Source organism: Polyodon spathula, chromosome 5 (genome assembly GCF_017654505.1).
Source record: "Polyodon spathula isolate WHYD16114869_AA chromosome 5, ASM1765450v1, whole genome shotgun sequence".
Lineage (NCBI taxonomy): Eukaryota > Metazoa > Chordata > Actinopteri > Acipenseriformes > Polyodontidae > Polyodon > Polyodon spathula.
The window spans coordinates 56,449,567-56,472,167 of NC_054538.1; the positions used below are offsets into that span (position 1 = coordinate 56,449,567).

General features: G+C 38.3%; 1 protein-coding gene across 6 annotated transcripts in view; it reads left to right on the forward strand.

The window, feature by feature from the left end:
• LOC121316074 (lysosomal-trafficking regulator-like) overlaps positions 1–22,601 on the forward strand; it is a 134,780-nt gene that overhangs the window by 22,924 nt on the left and 89,255 nt on the right. For all 6 annotated transcript variants that reach the window (XM_041250816.1, XM_041250818.1, XM_041250819.1 and 3 more), the window contains exons 4-5: positions 12,707–12,893; positions 20,420–20,510. In XM_041250816.1, coding sequence (XP_041106750.1) covers positions 12,707–12,893; positions 20,420–20,510 — 278 coding nt within the window. The remainder of the gene's footprint in view (positions 1–12,706; positions 12,894–20,419; positions 20,511–22,601) is intronic.

Sequence of the window (22,601 nt, forward strand, 5' to 3'; positions counted from 1 at the left end):
ATTTAGCCTTGTAAACATCTGCTTTCGTACAAGTACCTTTAATTTGTCATATAGTCTTGTGAAAAATACCTATATAAAAGTATTTTTCATCTCTGTCCCTCAAACTCGCTAGATGTCACTTAATAATTTACTAAAACCAAAATGTAACATAAAAAACACATCAAATGTGAATATATTATTATGTTATTATGACTATGTTATTTGCTTATGTTATTCTTATCTGTTTGCTAGATTAGTTTTTATTTTTCATATCGGTGTGCAGAAAGTTGGTCCGCTACTAAATGGTACAGGTTCAGGTGCCATGTTAATGTGCAGGTTATCCTGGATTCAAAATGATTTTTGGTTTTAAAAAAATGAATAAATAAATAAATAAAATAGAGAGCCCTGCAGAATCCGCAATGAAACAGTATTTGAGGCATGCATGCATTTTTTCAATTGGTGTTGTTTTCATTTTCTTGTGTTTTTAAATATCTTCAGTCCTGTTTTTGGGTGACATTGAGCAGTGTTGGACCCTGATGAAAGTGATGATAATTTCTGTTCACAATCCTGTTCACTGCAACATGCAGGCTGATTTTTCAGAGCTTTTTCTGCCAGTTCAAAACCTTGTATCGAGATGGAACTAGGCCTGTGCATATTCATTTTAATGCTGCTGGTTTCATGCTAGGTTTGTAACTCTTAGTGTCATTCATAGCTTCAATCATGCAATTGTACATTCTGAAGTAAACTTTATAAGAAGTCCAGTAGAAACCAGTGTTGGAGCTATTCACACTGTGAACATTAAATACTGTACTACTTCCGGTAGACTTTTTCAATATAATTTTTTAGCTTCTTTGATTACATGATGTTAAATAAAAGATAAAAATTGTTATATATATAATGTTTTTATTATTTTTGTTGTTGTTGTTGTTATTATTATTATTATTATTATTATTATTATTATTATTATTATTATTATATTATTATTATTATTATTATCTCAATTCTAGGTAATGCAAAACTTTTGGCCATAGCTGTACTCCATAAAAGCCAACAAGCTAGATTTTATTTAATTGGGTCAAATGAACCCAGTAAACCCAAGCTGTAATATGCATATCCATTTTACTTGCTGTTTACAGACCATTTGATAATTACGCCCAGTGCTTTGGAAGATTTTGGACCATTGAGTAGTTTACTCTCCACTTTAGATACTATGGGCCCGATTTGCATGAGGTCGCAAAGTAGTGGCGCAGGCACAAAAGTCATTTGGGCACAATTTTGGGGTCTCAAAGTCAATACAAATTTTATTTGTGCCGGAGTGCGATTTTGAAGCCATGCTTTGCACCGTCTTTTAGGGCTAGTGCTAGTGCAGGATGTCGGCATAACCTTTGAGGCATGGTGTCATTAATATTCCACTGTAAAGTGAATTTTTTTTTCTCCACAATTTGGAATGCCCATTTATTATTTCTATACCGTTTCACCGCTGCACAATACTGCCATACGAAATGGATGTCGTATTGACTTTCCAGAGGACACAAGCTTTTAGGCAAGATGAGGCTTTTAGGGAACACTGGGAGAGGCTCCAGTCGCCACTGCTGCGAGACAGATCAGGGAATGCCATGGTGGTCGTCAGTGGCTGGATACTGCAGCCCGGAGAGCAGATGATAATTTGTGTTTGCTTCTCCGCCGTACATCGTTGAATCATTTTAGGCACTCTTGTGCAGTTCTTCAGATGCGGGACGAAGAAACCTTCATAGATGTAGCTGTCTGTTTCCAATAATATTTCACCTCCAACTGCTGATCCTGCTGCAAGATTTAAGAAGGATAAGGATTTTTAGGAAGAGCATCAAAAACAATAGCATAATCTTTAGCGGTAACAAGAAAGTTACATGTTTTCTATAAATCTTGAGTAAGACAAAGGAAACCCTTCCTCATCCAATAATTTGTTAACTAAAATAATGTTTTTTTCCACACAGTTTTTAAAATAGATAGATGTATTTGTGTATCATATTTCTGTTGTTCCAAATGATGTACTTATGTGGTGAAAAGTTGTGTACATAGATCAGTCTCCAATCTAAGCATACCTGTTGGTGAAAGTTAAATGCCATATTTTCTCGAGTATCAGTCGAGAAAATTAGCCCGAAAACACAATGCTGATTGGGGGGGGGGTTGACTAATGCACAAGCAAACATATGAACTAATCTATAATTTATAATAAAAGCCTAATTTTACAGATTGCGATGACAGGCGGGAGCATGAACACTATGAAGGGACATAATAATAATAATAATAATAATAATAATAATAATAATAATAACTAGAACTGCCAGGCAGTTTTACAGCTTCCAAGCTCAGTACCAGTTGGAAATTGTGGCACGCTGTAACATTGCAGTGTCAGCAACAGATCAGTTTTATGGAGCAGTTTCAGTTAAAAATACTGCATTAGTTCATTATCTCATGATTCTTTATAACTTTAAAGTCCTTGTTGCCCTTGTTGCCAGAGCAAATGCTTCTAATTTCTGTCAAATCAAAACACAAGCATCTCAAAATTTGGCAAAAAAATATTCTGTGACATTGTCTATATATAAAAAGATTAACCCCAGGTTGGTTTACATCCAGGAACTGGGAAGTAAAACGGACACAGTTTCACTAAATTACAGCCAGACCACACTACTCCCCACATTCCATTGAAACACATACTTCCATGTGGGCTAGGAAGGAAGTGGGGGTGGGGTTGTATACTAAAATAATACTATTGTAGGCTATACAAAAAAATAAAAAATAAATTGTGATATGTGATATTTGATATGTGTATTGTAATACGTGACAAAATGATGCATCTGGCGGTTCCATTAGAAGTGCTTATAAAATTTATATCTTTGCAAATCATTCAAACGGCATCAGGATATCTAATACATATATTTAGTCAGTAATTGCTTAGACTAGACCGACTATCTGTCTATACACGGTCCTGTTTCAGTTCCTCAAACCACACCATCAGTTGAATACAAATTTTATAATCACATCTACCTAGAACCTTGACTACCTTTTACAATACATCTTGTTTTTATTTTGACTATAACCTACAATGTTCTATTTTATTTTTTATATACAAGCCTGTTGTTATCTCTACTAGACCTGACAGCCACTAATTCCTTCGTTTTGTACAAGGAATGCACTGGCAAAAGTGTCAGTAGGAAAGATTTCATCTTGAAGCTAGCCACAGCACAGAAACATTTCGATCAGAAAACTGCAAAACAGCTAGCTGCTACAGCTCAACCTGGATGCTGTGCTGCGAGTGACATACATGCAAGAGAAGAAACATGTTACTTTCATTTTAGATTAAAAACTACTTTTAGTTTTTACAGTTTTGTATGTACATACACCTGTTTTTTTATGTTTTTTTATTATAGTTTTTCATTTTTTGAAGTAGCGTCTTATATGTGGTTAAGTTAGAAAATAAACCCTTTTATGTTTAATTGTTCATTTAAATACGGCGTTTTGCTGTGCAGATGTTTGATATGATGTGCTTGAATAAAACCTTTGAGTTGTATCTGATAGTTTGTCTTTCATTTTAATATTGATGCTGTTTTAAATGTAACCGTCATAATGACTGCTGGCGGCTGTTATGGGTTTGAGTTTAACTGCGTCGGATCTAGTGTTAATAGGCTCGTAATCCTTTATGGGGAAAAAAAATTATGCCCGAATCTTGCCCTCACAATGGAGGGGGGGGGGGATCGACTTTTACTCAAGCAAATACGGTAGTTTAATATGAATTTTACAGACATTAAAATCACAATGCAAGAGAAAAAAAAATACCACCTAATTTGTTAAACAAAATGTTGGTATTATTTTCCAAACAACATTGGGGATAATTAGTAACATTTAACCATTTAATTTTGAGCAAAATGTTGAGGGAAGTAAAATACAGAGCATTCAAACCACCCTTTTTAAGACTATTTAGTAAAACATTTCTTTTAACATGTTGTTGTGTTTTAGTTTTTCCATATACATTTAAAAATTTACATATGTAAAATTCTACAAATCTCTTTATTTACATCAAGGGCTAATGCTAAATAGATAAAAACGTGATACAACCTCAGCTTTCAATAATAATATCCTGCCTTGTAAGGACACGTCTCTTTTTGAAGCCAACAATTGAATCTGGATTTAACTTTTGGAATTACAGGATTGAAGTTAGATACTGACCTTAGGGTTTTTTTCTGTTAGAACCACCAATAAGTTACTGCATGTTTGACGGGGATATTTTCAATTTCAGTACATTGACACTGTTTAACTGGTAACAATTCACACTTCTTTGTGTTAAGAAACAAACCCGAAGCATTAGAGAATGATACAGTTATGCCAATGGCAACTGTTACTTTGAGTAGCCTGAATTTGAACAGTGAGGAGAAAGAGAAAAGGAGACATAGGGCAGTCTTGTCTTATACCTCTATCTATATTAAATCTTGGTGAGGTACCATTTATTAGTTTAATAGAGCTATTACCCTCCTTATATATCTAAAGCTGATATGGCTCTATTGAAATAATTGCCAAACCCAAAAGGCTTTATTGCATTTAGAATAAAATGATGCTTTATCGTATCAAAAGCTTTATGGAAATCTAGAAATAATACAAAGCTTTCCTCAGTGATTAGATCGGCGTAATCAACCAAATCAAGGACGAGGAGGATGTTGCCAGTATGTCTGTTTTTCATAAAGCCTGACTTTGCGTTTCCTGTTATTTCATTTAAGCCAGATTTGAGTTTTGATGCAAACATATGAGCCAGGATCTTGTAATCAAGATTTAATAATCTATTAGGCTTGGGAATCAAAATGAGAAGGCCTTGCTTTAAGGACGGGAGTAATATTTCTCTTTCAATAGCTTCAATGTAAAGATTGTGTAGAAAGCACTGAATTTCGTCAGAATTTTTTTTGTAGAATTTAGAGGTGTTATTATTAAGTTTTAAAATGGCTCTTAATTTGAATATGGTTGAATCAGAATCGCAACCTTTTTAAAAAGGTTCCGAGATGGATAGTAGTTATATTTTGAGATTGAATTAATTTCTGGAATAGACGAATTATAAAGAGATTGATAAAATCTAGAAACAAATTTAGCAATAATTCTTGGTTCCTCTGATAATTGGTTATCAGTTTTTAATTTGGTAATTTATGGTTGGCATTTCTTTTTTCCAAATTAAAGAAATAACGTGTATTTCTCTCCTTCCTCAAGCCACCTCTTCCTTGATCCAATAGCAGCCCCCTTTGCTTTTTGTTGAAATTTAAGAGTGGCAGGACAGCATCACTGGCAGTGCTGTTACTCCCAGGAAGGGAGTCTCAGACTCAGAAAAGCTGGACTTCAAGAGCATTCTGCATTTTACTTGCATAGTGTCTAAATTGGACAGTAAATTACTCTATGACCCAAAACTCTCTCACACTGACAGCTGCGTACATATGTTCATGTTAAACAGGTAAATTATTACATATTATGCAAATGTATATAAAGAATCCCTTTCAAATGTTAGAGTCTCAACCCCAAGGGAGCTGTGTTATGATATGTGATACATTTGAAATAAAAAACTTAATTAAAAATAAGGATTCAATCGTTGTAGTTTGAGGTTGCAATGCAAGCTTGCTACAATTGAGCTGTCACTGTGGTCTAGACATTTGGTCACTTAAAATGTAACAAAATTAATAGTCAGTATACATTGTTGTCTTCAAGTGGGTTGAAAAACCTGTGTCTGTGTTTGTTAATTCTTATCTAGCCTGACATATGATTGGTTTCATTTTGCATTACTATAAACCAAAGTTATTTGCTTGATTTTCTGTTAGCAATTTGTATTTTCCTCATACCGGTCCCTGTTGGCACAGGGAACTTATCAGTGCCTAACAGTTTTACCCATTTTACTGACCAGCCATTAACTGTGCCTTATAAACTGCACAGTCATTCGATAATACAGTAACTGGCATGGTTCAGCTTATTTGAATAACACCATTGACTCGTGATGTGCTCTTTTTATTTGAAAATTGTCCCAAATAAAGTGGCCAGACTATGTATGTACCCTAACAGCCCATGTAATAAAGTTTTCTTGCACAGTACTAATAATAATGACTACAATGTAAAATCTTAATTGTGAAGCCCAGTCATAGTTTTGCATGGCAGTAAAGAAACAGAACAGTGTGACTTTTTAATGATGATCTAATGACAAAAAAAAAAAAAAATAACTTGCTTCATTTCAAGATGCAGTGCCCCATATTGTTTAAAAAATAAATTTTACATATTTCAGAAATTTGAATACCTTTAGATCCCACATTCAAACTAGCTAAAGGAAAGTAGATACAGTAGATTTGCTGCCTGGCAGGGAAGCACAATACAGGTAGTTTATCAGGTGGTGGAACAGTTTGACCTGGGTGAAAACTTGGTAAGCATCAATGTGGGGAATGTGATAGCCGGACATGTACAGGTAGCTGGTGCAATGAACATTGTGCAAATGTTAGGGTGCCTTCCTAAATTATGCAGAAAGCTTTCGACTGACCTGTTGTAATTAAATACTGCCCCAGAATATTGGTGTATCAGATGTTTTTGTTCCGCTACTGCAGTTAACTGAATCTGGAATGTTTTTTTTTATTATTATTATTATTATTTCTTATTAAAAGCTAAAAGAAGCAGCAGCAACATGTTTGTTATTATAAGGCAAGTTATTATAACATAACCTCTCGCCTTCTTTCTTTGAGGTTAAATTAAACCTTTCTTTGCTGGTAACGGTATGGAGGGTTAACCTTGTCTATGTTCTGCTGCTTTACTACTTAGTACTTTTATGCATGATTCTGCCTGTATTTGGTACACTGATTTTAAAATATGAATAAACGAGCAACTGGAATTAGACAAGGATTAATAACAAGAAAAAAAATTCAAATAGTACTACTACTACTTCTCAGATACAGTTGCGGATTGTTCTATATTAATCTTGTGAGCTGAGTCATTGTGACATCACATGATTTCATGTGAAGCACTGATCATCACCAAGCTTCCATTTGAATTCTGATTTAATGAAATTTGTGCCATTAGTGCTTTGTCTGTTCTCTCTCTCTCTCTCTCTCTGTCTCTCTCTCTCTGTCTCTCACTCAAGAAGAGTTGTAAAATCTAAAAGCACAACCCACAGCACAGGGATAGTAGCGAATGAATGAACTAAAGCACAGTGGTCTTTGTGGCACTACTGCTGACGACAGATAATAAAATGATTGCTTGTTGTAATGAAAACACATCCATAGTAGTTAGTAATTTTCTTATGGATTTGTGTGTTTATGAGTGTAAAAAGCTTATTTCTTTTTACCCTCTTTTGCTATAGTATTTTTTTGATTTGGGAAGAGGGTAGCACACGCTGTTTCCTGTTGCTTTCTGTAACTTTACTATAGGTAACAAACTAAGCCACTGTTTATAGGCTCATTTCAGAAAAAAGTGTGTCTAAGTTGCAGTGTGTCAGAGCTCCCTTTCTATCTAAGCATAGCTGTGGATGTAATGCAGAGGATTAATGGGTTAACCAACCTTTATATGGAATGGTCATAATTCAGATTTCTTACTGTTATATGTTTTATGAGATAAATATTTTATAGATCATTGTGATGGAACATTAAAACATGAAGAGTATTGTACATACAATGTTAGGGCATATGTATACAGTATATTTGCCATACTGCATAATGTCAAGTACAGTATGTGTACTACTGTATACACAAAAGATCTCTTGTTTTAGCTGGCTATTAACAAGGATGTGAGTAGCATGGTGCAAGTGAGGCTTTTTATTTCTGCATGTCCACTTGTGCAGATTTTGAAACAGATAGTAGTAGTTGTTGTTAAAATAGTAAACATTTCTAACTTGTATTTGTACATGTTTCAGTTTGGAAACAATTATGTCAGTCCCCTTTATTTCTTGTGTGGGTACTGAGCTGTAACAGCTTGAGTACAGCATGTTAATTATGTTCTACTGCTAGTAGTAGCAGTATTCCTCTTTGGTATATAGAGTAAGTAGATATGAGTAGAGGAGGGGGGAAGCTCCCTGTAGATGTAACACAAATTGATTAATCTGCTTTCTGATAAAGTATGGGCACACACAGTTAAACTGTGAAATAAGTAGAACAGTGAGAAGACAGCATGATATATTCAAAAAGCATGTCTGTCTTTTATGTATGTGTGTTTTTTTAGTTGTGCTTAAAACGTGCAGTTATTTTTAGTAGCATATACATAGAAAAGGTTTCTCTCCTATGTGCATGTCTGTTCCAAATTAGCCACAGTTAACCAAAATATAATAGAATGTCGTAAACAAAGGATACGGCATGTTTAAGTCTGGATCTTCTGCTCTTTGTCACATTTATGCACAACTAAAACAAATACAAAGTAATTATTTACTAATAGCTATACATGGTATGATGTTTTGTTTAAGTTATAGTTGCAGTGTAAATTTAATAATGATTTTAAGTCAACAACAAAATACCAAACTAAGTTCTCCACAAATTTTAGTCCCGAAAGATGAGGTATTATATTTGATCAGGGCAGGTTCTCAGTTTGAGTGTGCTAGGCATGCCTTAGCTTTTACACCCAGTCCATATCCAAGCACGTTGCCTACTCCAAGAGACATATGTTGCTCCCAGGACATCTGGTCATTGAGGGTATTTGCAAAGTTAAATATTTGTGCCGCACAGGGGAGCCCCTTGAGTCTTCCACTGCTCCTTTTTGGCAGCGCAGGCTGGTGGTCCAAATTGAGTCAGAACCTGGGACCACCACCACCTCCTCCCAGGTGTCCCCTTTGTCTGCCTCTTTCTTCCCATCCTCTTCCTTTCCTTCAAAAAGTATTAAAAGAAAAAAATTGCACCTGCAGTACCTGCTGTGGCCTGAGTCCAGGAAGCACTGGAATCCTATGCTGCACACCACGTGTCACAGAATGGTTAAGTGGTAGTGACGTCAAGCCAGATGCAGGAACTGAAAACAGAGGCAGTACTCGGGTGCAAAGCGCATTGTGGCTCTTTTTTTTTTTATATTAACAGAAAAATAAATACAAATGTTTTACAAGAACAAAATGTTCACAGAGCGATCTAAAAGGTTTAACAAGTAGTGAACACAAAATCCAAACAAAATAACAAGAACCGGGCTGGTGATCTCCAGCACACATAGCATTTGTTAATTTTTACTTTCGTTTTTGATTTTTCTTTATTTCTCACTCTTGTTCCTCCGAACACCCACCTGGAACAGAGAGCGCTGCACGAGGTTTTGTGCTATGCAGCCAAATAATAAATTAACACACGGCTTTGCCATCATGTTTATAAATAAAATAAATAGTAATAATATAAAACAAATACAAACTATGCACAGGGGCGCGGGGAGGGGTACCCTGTTCTAAAATAAATAAGCAGGGTTTGTGCAGGGTTTTTCTCCTGCCCTGCCACAGTATCACGAGGAAACTGACAATTTGGATGACCAGATCAACCTGTCAGTAAATTTTAAACCCTATTTTGTGCACCTCATTGCAAAAATAAGAAAATTAGGCATATTTTTATTTGTGGAACGTGTATTTCTCTTGTACCTTCAAGGGTTAATTTCTAGTTGAAAGGCACAATAAAGCAAGGACTAATTTAAAGCAATGTGACAGTGGTGGCATGTATTATATAGCCTGAACATAGCTACAATATTTTACTGTCTGTCTTACATTTAGTCACGCATGGCTGAAAGGGTGTTTTAAAGGTTCCTATTAACTCCAGTTTTGGTAAAAGCCCTTTTTAGCCAGATGCTGTTGTCTCTGTAAAAAAAAAAATTGAATGACTGCCCCCTTGTAAAGTTACTTATGAAAGGGCTGATAAATGAATTCACTCTTGTTGAATTGTATCAGCATTAACTGTGATTTGTTGCTGTTTTATTGAATGTTTAGTTAGTAGTAGAACTTGATATCTGTAATACAACTTGATAAATATGATTAAACCATTTAATTCCCTTTTTAAATTCAAGCCCATTAAATCAAGGAGCATCTCTATAATTAAAGGCAAAGTAGTAGATAAAACATTCTTCATTAATGGTGAGGCAATACCAACAGTCTCTGAGAAGCCAGTGAAGAGTCTTGGGAGATGGTACGACGGGGATCTAAAGGACACAGTTCGTGTGGGAGAAGTTAGACAACAAGCAGTGGAAGGGTTGAAGAGCATAGACAGCTGCGCTCTACCAGGCAGACTAAAACTCTGGTGCTTTCAGTGTGGTCTACTGACGAGGTTGCTGTGGCCACTGACTGTGTACGAGGTTTCTTTGACAACAGTAGAGAAGCTGGAAGCTTTAATCAGTTCATACATCAGGAAATGGTTGGGAGTTCCACGCTGCCTCAGCAGAGTGGGACTTTATGGTAAAGGAATACTGCAGCTACCAGTCTCCACTCTAACCGAGGAATTTAAGTGCGCCAAGGTCAGACTGGAAATGACATTAGTAGAGTCACGCGACAAATGTGTAAGGGAGGCAGCACCTGTGTTGAAAACTGGAAGAAAGTGGGCGGCAAAGAAAGCTGTGGAAGATGCAAAGGCTGCCCTTTGAATTGGTGATATCATGGGGCAAGTTCAGCATGGAAGAGGGGGTCTTGGTCTCAGTTCAGCTCCTCCTACATGGCACAAGGCAGCCCCAGCTCAAAGGAGGAAGCTGGTAGTCAACGAGGTGCAAAAGCAGGAGGAGAGGATCGGGTGTATAAAGGCCATTTCCCAGGCCAAGCAGGGAGAATGGATGAGATGGGAGAGTGTGGAACAATGCAAGATTGGCTGGCAAGACCTATGGTCAATGGAACAGAGCAGAATCAGTTTCCTCATCAGGTTAACATGTGATGTTCTTCCATCACCACAGAACCTAAACCTCTGGGTAGGAGAGGATCCCTCATGTCCTTTGTGTTCATCACCTGCAAGATTAAGGCACATTTTGACAGGATGTAAGGTGGGTCTTAGCCAAGGACGGTTTACTTGGCGCCATGACCAGGTGCTGCGATGTTTGGCCTTAGCAATGGAAGACAAGCGTAACCTGACCAGTAAGTTGCCACCTGTTCCATCAAAACATTACACACAAAAGACAACATTCCTCCATCCAGAGAGCAACCACCAAGAAAAGGTGTTAAAACCAAGCCTTGTCCAGGACAACTAGAAGCTGCTAGAGACTGGAAAATGCTGGCAGATGTTGGTCAACGGCTTATTTTTCCACCTGAGATTGCCACCACTAACCTTCGACCAGATATTGTCTTGTGGTCTGGATCAGCACGCCTTGTTCATCTGGTAGAGTTAACAGTGCCATGGGAGGATGCTGTAGATGAGGCGTACGAGAGGAAGAAACTGCGGTATGCTCAACTAGCCACTGAAGCGGAACAGCGAGGATGGAGAGTCCGGGTTTACCCAGTGGAAGTGGGTTGTCAAGAATTTGTGGCACACTCTACAACCCGGTTTCTCAGAGACGTCGGATTCAGTGACCAAGAGTTGCGTCGCACAGTGAAGAACTTATCTGAAGCAGCAGAGAGGAGCAGCAACTGGCTGTGGTTGAGACGAAAAGATTCTGGCTGGGGATCTCAAGCACAATAGAAAGAAAGAAACGCTGATGTACAGGTAAGTAAGCTGGGCTGAGTTGAGTGGGGGACAGAGGGGGGTGATGCTGGGACGCCAGAATCACCGTCAAGCCCTCTTGAGGTGTCGTGGGCTAGTCGACGAAACACTGAGGATGGAAGGTGCCCACTTGAAGACCCCAGAGATGTACCCTACTTAGCTCAATCCAGACAGTTGTCATGTTGATGCACTGGGGAGGCCGCACTGTGGTTGATCCCCGGAGCCAGCATCGCAGCTGTTGTGTGTGCTGATGCGCCAGGGAGGCAATAAGCAGATCCCTGGAGCCAGCATTACACTTCAGCCATTAACACCAGACAGAAGGATATCTACATCATTATATGGAGGGAATGCAAATGGATGGAGACACATATGGATCACATTAGTTTACTGTAAAGCTACGTCTTAGTTGGTGCTTATCTTGGCGAGAGCCGAGTTCAAATCAGCATGAAGTTTTAACATCTACTCTCGTGTAATGGAAATCATTCCAGGAGTGAATTCCTGTTAGAGCTTATTTGCCACCTTCTGATGTGATGTGCAGCATAGCGCAGTCTGGGGCAAGACAGATAAGAGCTAATATGGCCATATCAAACCAGTAACATGGCCAGTTGATTTCAGTAAGATTGTTAATTACTGAAAATAAAACAGCTGATTTGCATCCTGATCATTCAAGCAAACTGTCTAAGATGGGAAAGGATAAACTTGTCTAAAGTTTGTGTTGCAATAGCATCAAGAAAACAAAGCTATCCATCAGAGGAATTTCCAAACATGATGCCTATCAGTCAAAAGGTGCTGTTGGAAAAGTTCTTTTGTTTGACAGCTGTTGGTGCTATGCAGGTTATTTGAGGAGTTTGTGCTTGTTTTTTTCATGTTCGAATATTCTTTCAAAAATCAAACCACTATCTTTTTAAATATGTTGTATGTTTTTTTAAATTAGTGTTGGTCTTGTGCAGAGCTGCTGCAGTGTCCACCAAGAGGTTAACCCTTCCATCCATATAGCACATGCCTCGGTGCTTTTGGAAGTGTGCACTAAAAGGCGACTGTCTGCAACATTCTCTTTTGTAGTGAATGTCTGTGACCCTGCTCTAACCCAGTGCTCTGTTCTCTTTCTGTCTTTTTCTCCCCAGCTCAGACATGAGCAGTGCCAGTAACACCTTGGCCCGGGAGTTCCTGACAGATGTGCACCAACTGTGCAACGCGGTGGCCCAGAGGGCAGAGGAGGATGAGGAGAGTCACATGGTGGCTCTGGGAGAGTACCTGGTGCAGGGGCGGGGGTTCCTGCTTCTCCGCACCTTGGATTCCATCATTGATCAGGTAACACAGCCTGTAGAATGCAAATACAAAAAAATGGTAGCAGTGACTGACTACCTTCTGCTAAGGTTGATTTTTATTCAATGAATACATACAAGTCTTTATCAAGTGGTAACTACTTATAGTTTTACTAAGTGGCTTAACTTAATCTGCCAGTAGGTTATCCTTAAACTTAAACATCTAAAGGGTATTTAAGTTCTACAAACACATTTGATGTAGTCATTTATGATATAAGGATATTCATTATTTTTTTTAATTTTAATTTTATAACAAAATTTGTTTTCCCTTTGGTATAGTGAGGGTAAAGTTTGAAGTGGATTATTTAGTTAGTTAAAAAAAAAAAAAAAAAGTAATGTCTGCCTACTGAGATCCAGGTTCCACCTAGTGATAACATGTAGGTTACAGTTCGTTGATTCTTTAGATGAAGCTTGGTCACAGTTTTTACAGTTATTCAAACTCATTCAATAAATGGAATGACTTGATTCGCAACATTGTTGTTACTGTTGGTACCATACACACACTAAAATATGAAAAACACATTACAGGTGTTAGTGTAATAAATGTAGGTTCTAACTCGGGGTTTGGGGGGGGGGGGGGTTGGTGTAGGTTGTCATGATCATCATTTACATATGCAAACTTACACTAAATTTAAACAAACACACACACACAGGGTCTGTAGACCAGTTGTGTAACAGTGTAAGTCCTGGTTTGTTACCATATATATATAGTATAATAGAAACTGCTGTTCAACCAGTTTAAATTGCATTATGGGAGAGATGGGAGCCACAACCTTACCGTGTTATAACGGATTCTGCATAATAACAGGTCGCGTAATAATGGGGTAGCACTGTATATTGAAATTCCTACATGTTGACGAATATGTACCAGTCTTTATCATAGTTTTGTCAAATACATTTAATTTTCCTGGTGCTTCTGATCAGTAATATAAAGTAAATTACCTTTCTTATTATTATTATCTTCCAAGCAGCATTTTCATATTTTAAAATCCATTACATGGTAATTATTTGTTTCAAGGCTGCATCACAAAAATTAGCTGAATGCTAATGCCAAGGGAAACAAAGAAATTGAAAGAGCTTGGATTTACAAACTGCATTTGGCCACAAAATGTATTAGTATTCATGTTACTGCACTTACTTGTGTTAATGGAAAGCTAACAAAAACAAATTCTAAATTTTTCCATCACTGCAATCTACAAACAAGGTGTTAGAGAGGTGGCTGCGTCCTCACTCCATGCCACTGTGCTGAGAGAGACCAGGCAGGAAAGTATCCCATGCAGGACTCAGTCTTCAGTCTTCCTCGTCTACCTCTGCCTCTCCTGCTCCCCTGTAGAGTGATTGGAAGACTCAGAGCAGATGGAAAAGCTCTGGGAAGCTGTTTCCCAATAAGCAATTTGACGCCTAATTTAGCACTCCTGTCCAAGGACGTTCTCTGCCCCAACAAGCAATGTCGGGTCTCGGCGGTGATCCTCAAGCGTGCCTATTTAGCCAGTGCATTCATCTGGGCAACTATTCTGGTAACCTACTAGTCCTATTTGCTGAGGTCCTTCACTGACAGTCACAGGCTCTTGCCAGAACAGCGGGATGTGTTTCCGTGTAAAAAAACTGAACGGGCAGGCTGTAGGTAGGAACATGGCTGCGCTGATAGCTGCATGTAGGCAGCTTTTGGATTTCCCAGGCACAGCGTGCCTGACGGGGACAAAATACCAATGTTGGATGCCCCTATTAAACCAGGGCATACGTTTGGTCCAGCAGTGGACGAGATGCTGCAAAGTGGGTCATAATATCATTCTGTGTATGAAATTAACAGGATTGAAATATACAAATGGAGATGTTAAGCCATTCTCTGTGTCTACTTGTTTTCTGCTCACAAAATGACAAAGAATGCTTTTAGAAAGAGTTGTAAACTAACTGCTGGACACGTTTTATCTTTACCTATCGTTGAATGAATCATTTAGGTGTCAGCAGTATCTTGCAGAAGGCAAGCCAGACAGTTTTAAGTATGCTTTGACATCCCACCAACGAGAAACACCCCATGTAGACTCGGGCACAGCCCAAAATAACCAAACCAACCAATCGCAGGGTGAAAGTCTGGACAACAAAACCAGCCGCATGACTTTCAGAAATGCTTGAGTTTGCCTATGAGAGAGCTGGAGTATACCCATGCTTGAGTTTGCCCCACAGAGGAACAGCGCTACATGCAAGAGAAAGAAGTGCGCTCCACCGCCTAGAAGTGGCTTGGAATTTGGAGAAATGAAATGGAAGCTAAACTGCTCTGAATAAAGTTTCTGAATCATGGGAGTATAAGTGGTCGAATTCACGGAAGGCAAGGAAGAACCAATGTTCTGAAGAATGGCTAAAATCAGCTTTGAAGAGCCGTAGCTCTTCGCTCTACGAGAGACTGAAACAGTAAACAATCTCTATGGAAAGCCATCTGGGTCAAGAAAGTGATGTTATTGTTGTCTCTGTCTGCGCTGTGAGCAATATAATAGCTTTTATTACTTTTGAAAACGAACATTGAGGCCTGTGACTGCAGTTTTATTTTTATTTTTATTCTTTTTTTATGTCAGGGCTTTCGGCACACTCAGAAGCCAAATATCGGAACTGTAGAGGTTGGAATAGAATGAAATGCAGATTTTATTTGAGAAGGATCTGTCCAATTATGTTTAATCTGTGTGGATTTAACAGTTAAAATGTCTGCAAAACGCTTGTTTCGACATGGCCTCAGAGCGAGCAAGTGAGAAGGTCTACTATCATTGAAATAATAGTTTTGTATCGCCCTGGGATAAGCAGCAAGTTAAGCTCCCTCCTGATAAGGTTGATTTCGAGCTCAGTGATTTTAGAGGGCAAGCTTTGTTGAGTGGTCCAGAAAAGCCAATTTAGTCTTCATTTCAGAGATTTTGCTGATCCGTGATTTATTAAGGTTGGAAACAAATAGAGTAGAATTATCTTTAATAAATAATTTAACTGAATTCCACAAAATACGGGGGTCATCAACAGAACTAAAGTTAAACTCATCCAAATTCATCCATTTAGTTTGAAACACCATACAAAAGGATTCATTTTGTAATAAAGTGGTGTTAAAGTGCCATCTAGGGGCATGAGTCAAGGTGTTGGTTAGTACAAATTTGCAATAGCTCGCATGATGGTTAGACACGGACATGGGCAAAATCTTAGCATTATGCACTTCAACAAAGAGAGAGCTTGTTGCGAAAATAAAATCAATCCTAGAAAAAGATTTGTACTCTCTAATGGACGGATTAATCACATGCAAAATATCAACACCTATATCCGAAACAAAGTTCTGCAATGCAAAGGAAGCCAGTCGCTGTGAACTCCCTTCTTGTGCATTTGATCTGTCTAAAATATGGTTCATAATGGCGTTCATATCAGCACCGAGGACCAAAGAAAAATCAGACAACTCCAATAATAGTTTAGTCAGCGAAATAAAATAAAAAACTGAGTCAAAAAATGTAGGGGCGTACACTGAAACAAAAGCCACCCTTTTGCCAGAAATGATAGACTTCAAATAAGTTACAATCCCAATTTCATCTCCCCCCTAGCCAAAAGTCATGATTTAAAGATTACGGTATAAAACAATCAATTCACCTCTGGTTTTGTTATCATCCAAGGAGGAAGCCGCCACATAAAAATATTTGTTAGCAAGTCTAGGGACATCTTGTTGCTAAAGATGGCATTCCTGGATCATGCCAATATCAGTTTTCTTTCTACATAATAGATCTAAACAAGCTGTGCATTTTAGTAGGAGAATTTAAACCTCGCACATTCCAGGATAGGCCAGAAATACTAGTCCATTGGAATCAACCAAAATAAGTTTAACAGTTAGCAAAATACAAACACGATATCCTGTGAGTAAAGCTATTGCAGAGGCAGCCCTAGCAATAGAAGAAGATTCAAGAAAAAACATTAACTCTTCCAAGGTTCCCCCCCAATCCAAAAAAGTAGCCCCCGGTATCATCACCCTTCTCCCACAGAAAAAGACCACTGTAAAGAACCGTGTATATGGTACTGGGAAAAAAGAATATCTAGCACACCCCACCCTACATAATACGTATCCCTGGCTCTGGTGGGCAGGGCAAATAGAGCTCTGCTTCCTACACCTCAAAATATATTGTATAAAACCCCATGCTACAAATATCCAACACAATTACATCAAAATTCTCAGAGAAATGAAATTTCTACCTCAGTTATGTCATGAAAATTTCAAGTCCAAGGATATAAGTTCAAAAGAGTACAGCAGAAATACCATAAAAAAAGAAAAAATAATATTAATCAAAATCCAGAACAGTTATTTCGAAAAAAATCTGACCAGTAGAAAGACGTGATCCCTGTTGTCCTCAACCGATATCTGTCAAATGGAGAGATCCAAGTACCGGGACAGAGATCAGCCAAGGCCGAGGCGTTGTGCAGCAGAGCCGACCTACCTCATCCTGTCAGAGTGCGTCCTTTTCGCAGAAGCAGCGGAAAGGCTAAGGACCTGGGGTGGGTCAGGGAGGTCAAGCGAATCCAAAAAGGCTTGACCATTGTGGCTGATCTTGAGAGATGCTGGGAAGAGCAGAAACACCTGCAGGCTACGGGAGCGCGCAAAGGCAGTAGAGTGGGAGAAGGCGCTGAGCAGTGAAGTTACTGTAGTCTGGGGAAAAAAATGTAAGTTCACTGGCCGCTAGTGATGCACGGTTCGACTCGAGACCCGCCGGTCATCCCGCAGGTCGGGCGGGTTTGGGTTAGATACATTTAAATAAACTTCGGGTCAGGTTGTGTGGGAGTCAACATTAATTTACAACTATTTATAATGTCATCTGTAAAAAGTGAAATAACATATTACACAATATATTTCAACATATTGTAGCAGTAATAGTAACAATAGTATTTTTCACTCTACTAGCTTAAATTGCTATCTGTAGTTCTTTGATTACTACTGGGCATGTGCAGTAACAAGGAAATGGTATGCGATGTAGTCAGTAGTTTAACGTTAAGTAAAAAAATAAATAAATAAATACATCTAGCAAATTCCTTACTAAAATAATGGCTTCTGAAATGGAAAACATTCGGAAAATGTTGCGCTCTGGAGAACTTAAAACTAGACGGAGAGAGACACAAATCTCAAGTTTGGAGCAAATTTGCAGAGGCCGTCAACGCGAAAAACAATGAGTACAAAGGTTTTGTGATGTGCTTGCAGTGAGATGCCCTTTACAAGTATGATAGTCATAAAACTGGGACTTCTAATATGTGTCTGCATGTTTGTGGACATCAAAGAATCAAATAAGCCAGTTCACCTCTAACAGCAGTGGCAGGCAATCGAAATTAAAGCCTGTAACAGCATACCTAATGGCAGATGCAACAAAGTTTCCTACAAGTGTTAAGTCTCAGTTGGTAGACAAGTGTGTAGATTTGTGTCTGGGGAGGGATTCAAGCAAGTTGTTCAGAATCTTATAAATATCAGAGCACACTATGCATCTGTAAATGCAAATATGGTTCTGCCAAACAGACTGTCTGTGATAGGACTAAGCAAACAGCCAAAGCACAGAAAATAAAAATGACTAGAGACAAGGCTTTAGAAAATGCTGTAGCCATTACAACGGGTATGTGGACTGATGACTACAACAAAAGGGCATACACTGTACTTACCTGCCACCGTGTAGACAATGAATGGAAGTTAAATGCACGAGTCATAGCTACAGCTGAATTAGACGCAAGTCTTCCCAAAACGTCTGAAAACCTTGAAGAACAAATTAACAGAACTGCAGGAATTTGGTATTCCGACTGACCTTTTGTCCAAAATAGTGTTTGTGAATGACCAGGGTACAAACATGAAAGCAGCCCTTCGGAATTACTACTGGATCCCATGCACTGCTCATGTTCTCAATATAGTGCTGAAGCATACTTTCGATGCCAGGACTTTACCAGAAGAAATGAAAGATGTGTTTTGTGTAATTGACAAGTGCAGAAGCCTTTTAACATACCTAATAAAATCTGGAGCTGTTACAAGTTTAGCACATGCAGTGATACAGGAGTGTGAGACTCGCTGGAATAGCAAAGCAGCAATGATGGAGTCTGACTATAAACAGTTCACTGAGATCCGACAACTTTTACAAGACAGGGATCAGCTAGATAGAATGGATGGCATACAACTTGATGTCCTCAAAATACTTACCGAGTTCTTGTCTCTCTTCAAAATTGCAAGTGAAGAACTAGAAGGTGATAAGTACCCTACAGTACACATGGTGTTGCTCTGGTTTTACAGATTGAAGAAGCACTTACGTGATTGTGCATTGAGTCATTTAAAAGAGAAGCTAGCAATCGCTTCCACCCACAAGATTGCAACATTTCTTTGCCCTCGTTTTAAAAAGTTAAAGATGCTCCCAACCGAAGACCGTCCACTTATGACCAAGCAAAGAAACTGCTCACCACTTTCAAACCTGCCATGAGTACTTTGTCAAATAGTGCTGCTTGTGATGTGGGGATAATGACACCTAGTGCTCAGAGTGAAGAGAATACAGTAAGAGGTACGCTTGAATATGGCGCCAAAGAGAAGGGATTCAAAAAGCAGAAAATTCAAGTAGAATTCAAAGGGAAGATGAAGTTGAGGACTGCGATAAAGATGAGATCCAGCGATACATAGATACACAGTTTTCAAGTGACGAAGCTGACAAAGATATTATCAGAAAGACCACTGGGAAAAACAACAAACCACATTTCCCCAGCTAAGTAAGTTAGCATGTATGATATTGTGCATTCCTGCATCAAGTGCAGCAAGCGAGTGCAGTTATAGCTCAGCTGCTCGAGTGATTGAATCCCGAAAGAATTGCCTCAATCCAGGGACAGTGGACTCTATTTTGTTCCTCCATAGCGAGCCTTCTATATAGCAGTGCTAATGTGGTGAGGTGTAACATCTAATAATGTAGTCAGTGTGTAACACTGGCATTTACCAGCGAAGGGAAAGCCTTACAGTATTAAACAGTTGGTACAGCCCCCAGGTCCTGATTTCCAATGCTGCAGTTCCTAAAAGCTGCAGTATAGTGAAAGTCATCCTGTGTGTCATGCTGTTTGTCTTCAGCTGGTCACAGCTGAACATGCATGCACCTTATTTACTTTTAATTCACACTAGGGGGCTGTGTTCTCCCCCTGGTGAGGAATTCTTTCAAGATGAAAGATTTGGAGACCAACAATATTTATGGAAACAGTTACACAGAGGCGTAAAATAACCTGCAGAGGATTCTGATTGGCTGTTGAAAATCCAGACTTGCTTTTGATAAGTCACTGTTTGGCAGCCCTTGCTTTACATCCAGTACAATACTTGGCAGGTTGGTAGGTTACAAGAAAAAAAAAAAAAAAATCAGTGTGCTGCCTTCTCAAAAAACACAGGGTGGTAGTTTGAGCTCAATAGATCCCTTTTGTCCGTGGACCCTGTTTTATCCGTTCTCTCTGCCTTCTATTTAATTAAAGATCCATTGATTTGGATCTGAAGATATCCCATCTGTTCTCAAACAGGAGCTGACCTGCAGGGAAGAGCTGCTCACTTTGCTGCTGTCACTTCTCCCTCTGGTTTGGAAGATCCCAGTGCAAGAAGACAAAGCTCCAGGTAGGCCCTTCTTTATTGGTGTTCTGTATTGTGCATACAGGAGTTCAAAGTTTTAAAGCCTAGCCATAATGGAGGAGTTGCAGTGCTGTCATCATGTTCGTTGTCGTCAGTTGCCTTGTTCTTGGAAAATGTAGAATTTCTGGGTATTAGAAACATAGGGCCCTCGTGAGTTTAAGTTTTGTGAATGGGGTCCATAATCTGCAAGGCTAGCATTTGAGCATAGATTGTTATTTATTGGTTATAATAAGGCGTCATCTTTGCTGTGGTTGCTTGTGTGCACTCTATGTGTGATGTTGCCATTGAATTAGATTTAAAAAGCTGTTTTTTATTAGTGCTTTGCATTTTGGAGTTCTCCAAGTGTATAATTTTATTAGGTATTTTGGAAAAGGTTCTTTCTGGGAAATCTGTGCCAGTGTTATATGCTGGTAGTGCCTCCTGGTTGGTTTGTCATGTAAGGACATTAAGCAAGATTAAGAAAAAAAATTAACAGTGAGGAGTTTTGATAAGATGCAAGCTTTCTAGTATACACCTTTGTGTGACCAGTAAAATCTAATTTGTGGTTATCTTCAACATTAAAGGCATTGATAGTCTTTCATGTGTACATAGCTGACACATAGAAACAACACTGTACACATTCAATTCAATCCAAACCATTTGTGAGTAGTTTTTAGATAAAAGATTAGATTACAGCATCACAATGCAGCCTTTCACACCGCGCTGTGAAACAGACGGTGTCTGAAATACTGTGTTCTTATTTCTCTATGAGTGTCTGACGTAAATTTTTTGACATGCTGATATACAAAATCAGCATGTCAAATAATTGTTTTAATCACCGTGTTTAGAATGAAAGAGTATATATTTTTCTTCAATAATAAGAACGAAACATTTAAATTGGTTGTTTCTGAATAGCCTACAGAGCACTGTCCTTTTAAAAATAAAAGAAAAAACAAAATAAGAGTTTTGAAAGGTCAAATCACACAGCACTGTGTCCATGAAACGGGGCATCACAAAGATCAGAAAAAAAGACCAGAAACGGATAAACCTCTTGTTTTAGCTTCAGTTTGCAGCAAATTAAAAAAAAAAAAAAGATGCTCAACAGCAATCGAAAGTATTTTGTTTAGCAATGTTTAGTTTTAGAGAAAGTGAGTGTTTATTTTTAACAGACTGCTTGGGTACTCTAGCGACATTGCATTAAAAAAAAGTTTCAAGAAATGTCATTAATATGTTTTGAAGATGCAAGCCCACTTTTTTGTTTAAAAAAATAAATTAACAAGCTCTGTATGTATGTGAAGATCACAACCGAGAGTTTACATTAGCCTACGATCTGTTCATTTACATGCATTTTACATCTTTAAAATACAAATCTCATTCGCTGACCTACATAGCTACACGTAAATGCTGTATGCATACAAACGAAACAATTTACAGATACTCGCATATTTGTATTTTCAGTGCATGATATACTGTATTTTTAAAGGAAATAAAGGCAGTGCCTAACCAAATGTGTTTTTATATCCATTTCCAAATTCACGATTTCCGTGGCCTCTGTGACAAAATCATATCCTTAGTTTATAGTTAATCCTCAGTGGTTTGTACTAAAGTAACATTTGCTTGTAAATAACTGGTGATTATGTTGCAGACCCAAATCTTTCTCTCTGCTCCTGAGCTGCTATGCAGCCTACATATAGGCTTTCACTAATATCACCATAGCTATCTCTAATAGTGCAGGTAACTTTTAATAAATACTGCCTCCTAATTTGTCTGTCGTCAGAAAATACACAGCTTTCAATATGAAAACCTAAAAATGAAATATGTCTATTTTTGTCTGTTTTATAAGAAATGAGAACACATTTAGGATTAGCCTTGGCTAATTACTGGCTTAGGCAGGTACAAACTAAAGCACCAGCTCTGCACAGGCTTCTGTGCACATCGCAACATAAATACGCTTCCTTTCCTCACTTCCTCCACATCTGCTTTGGGGAATCATTTGCAGAAGCAATTTTTTGCTGGAATCGGAAATAGACATGCCTAATAACGATCTAACCAAAAACAGCAACGACAACAGCCATACAGAACTTGCACAATAGAAAA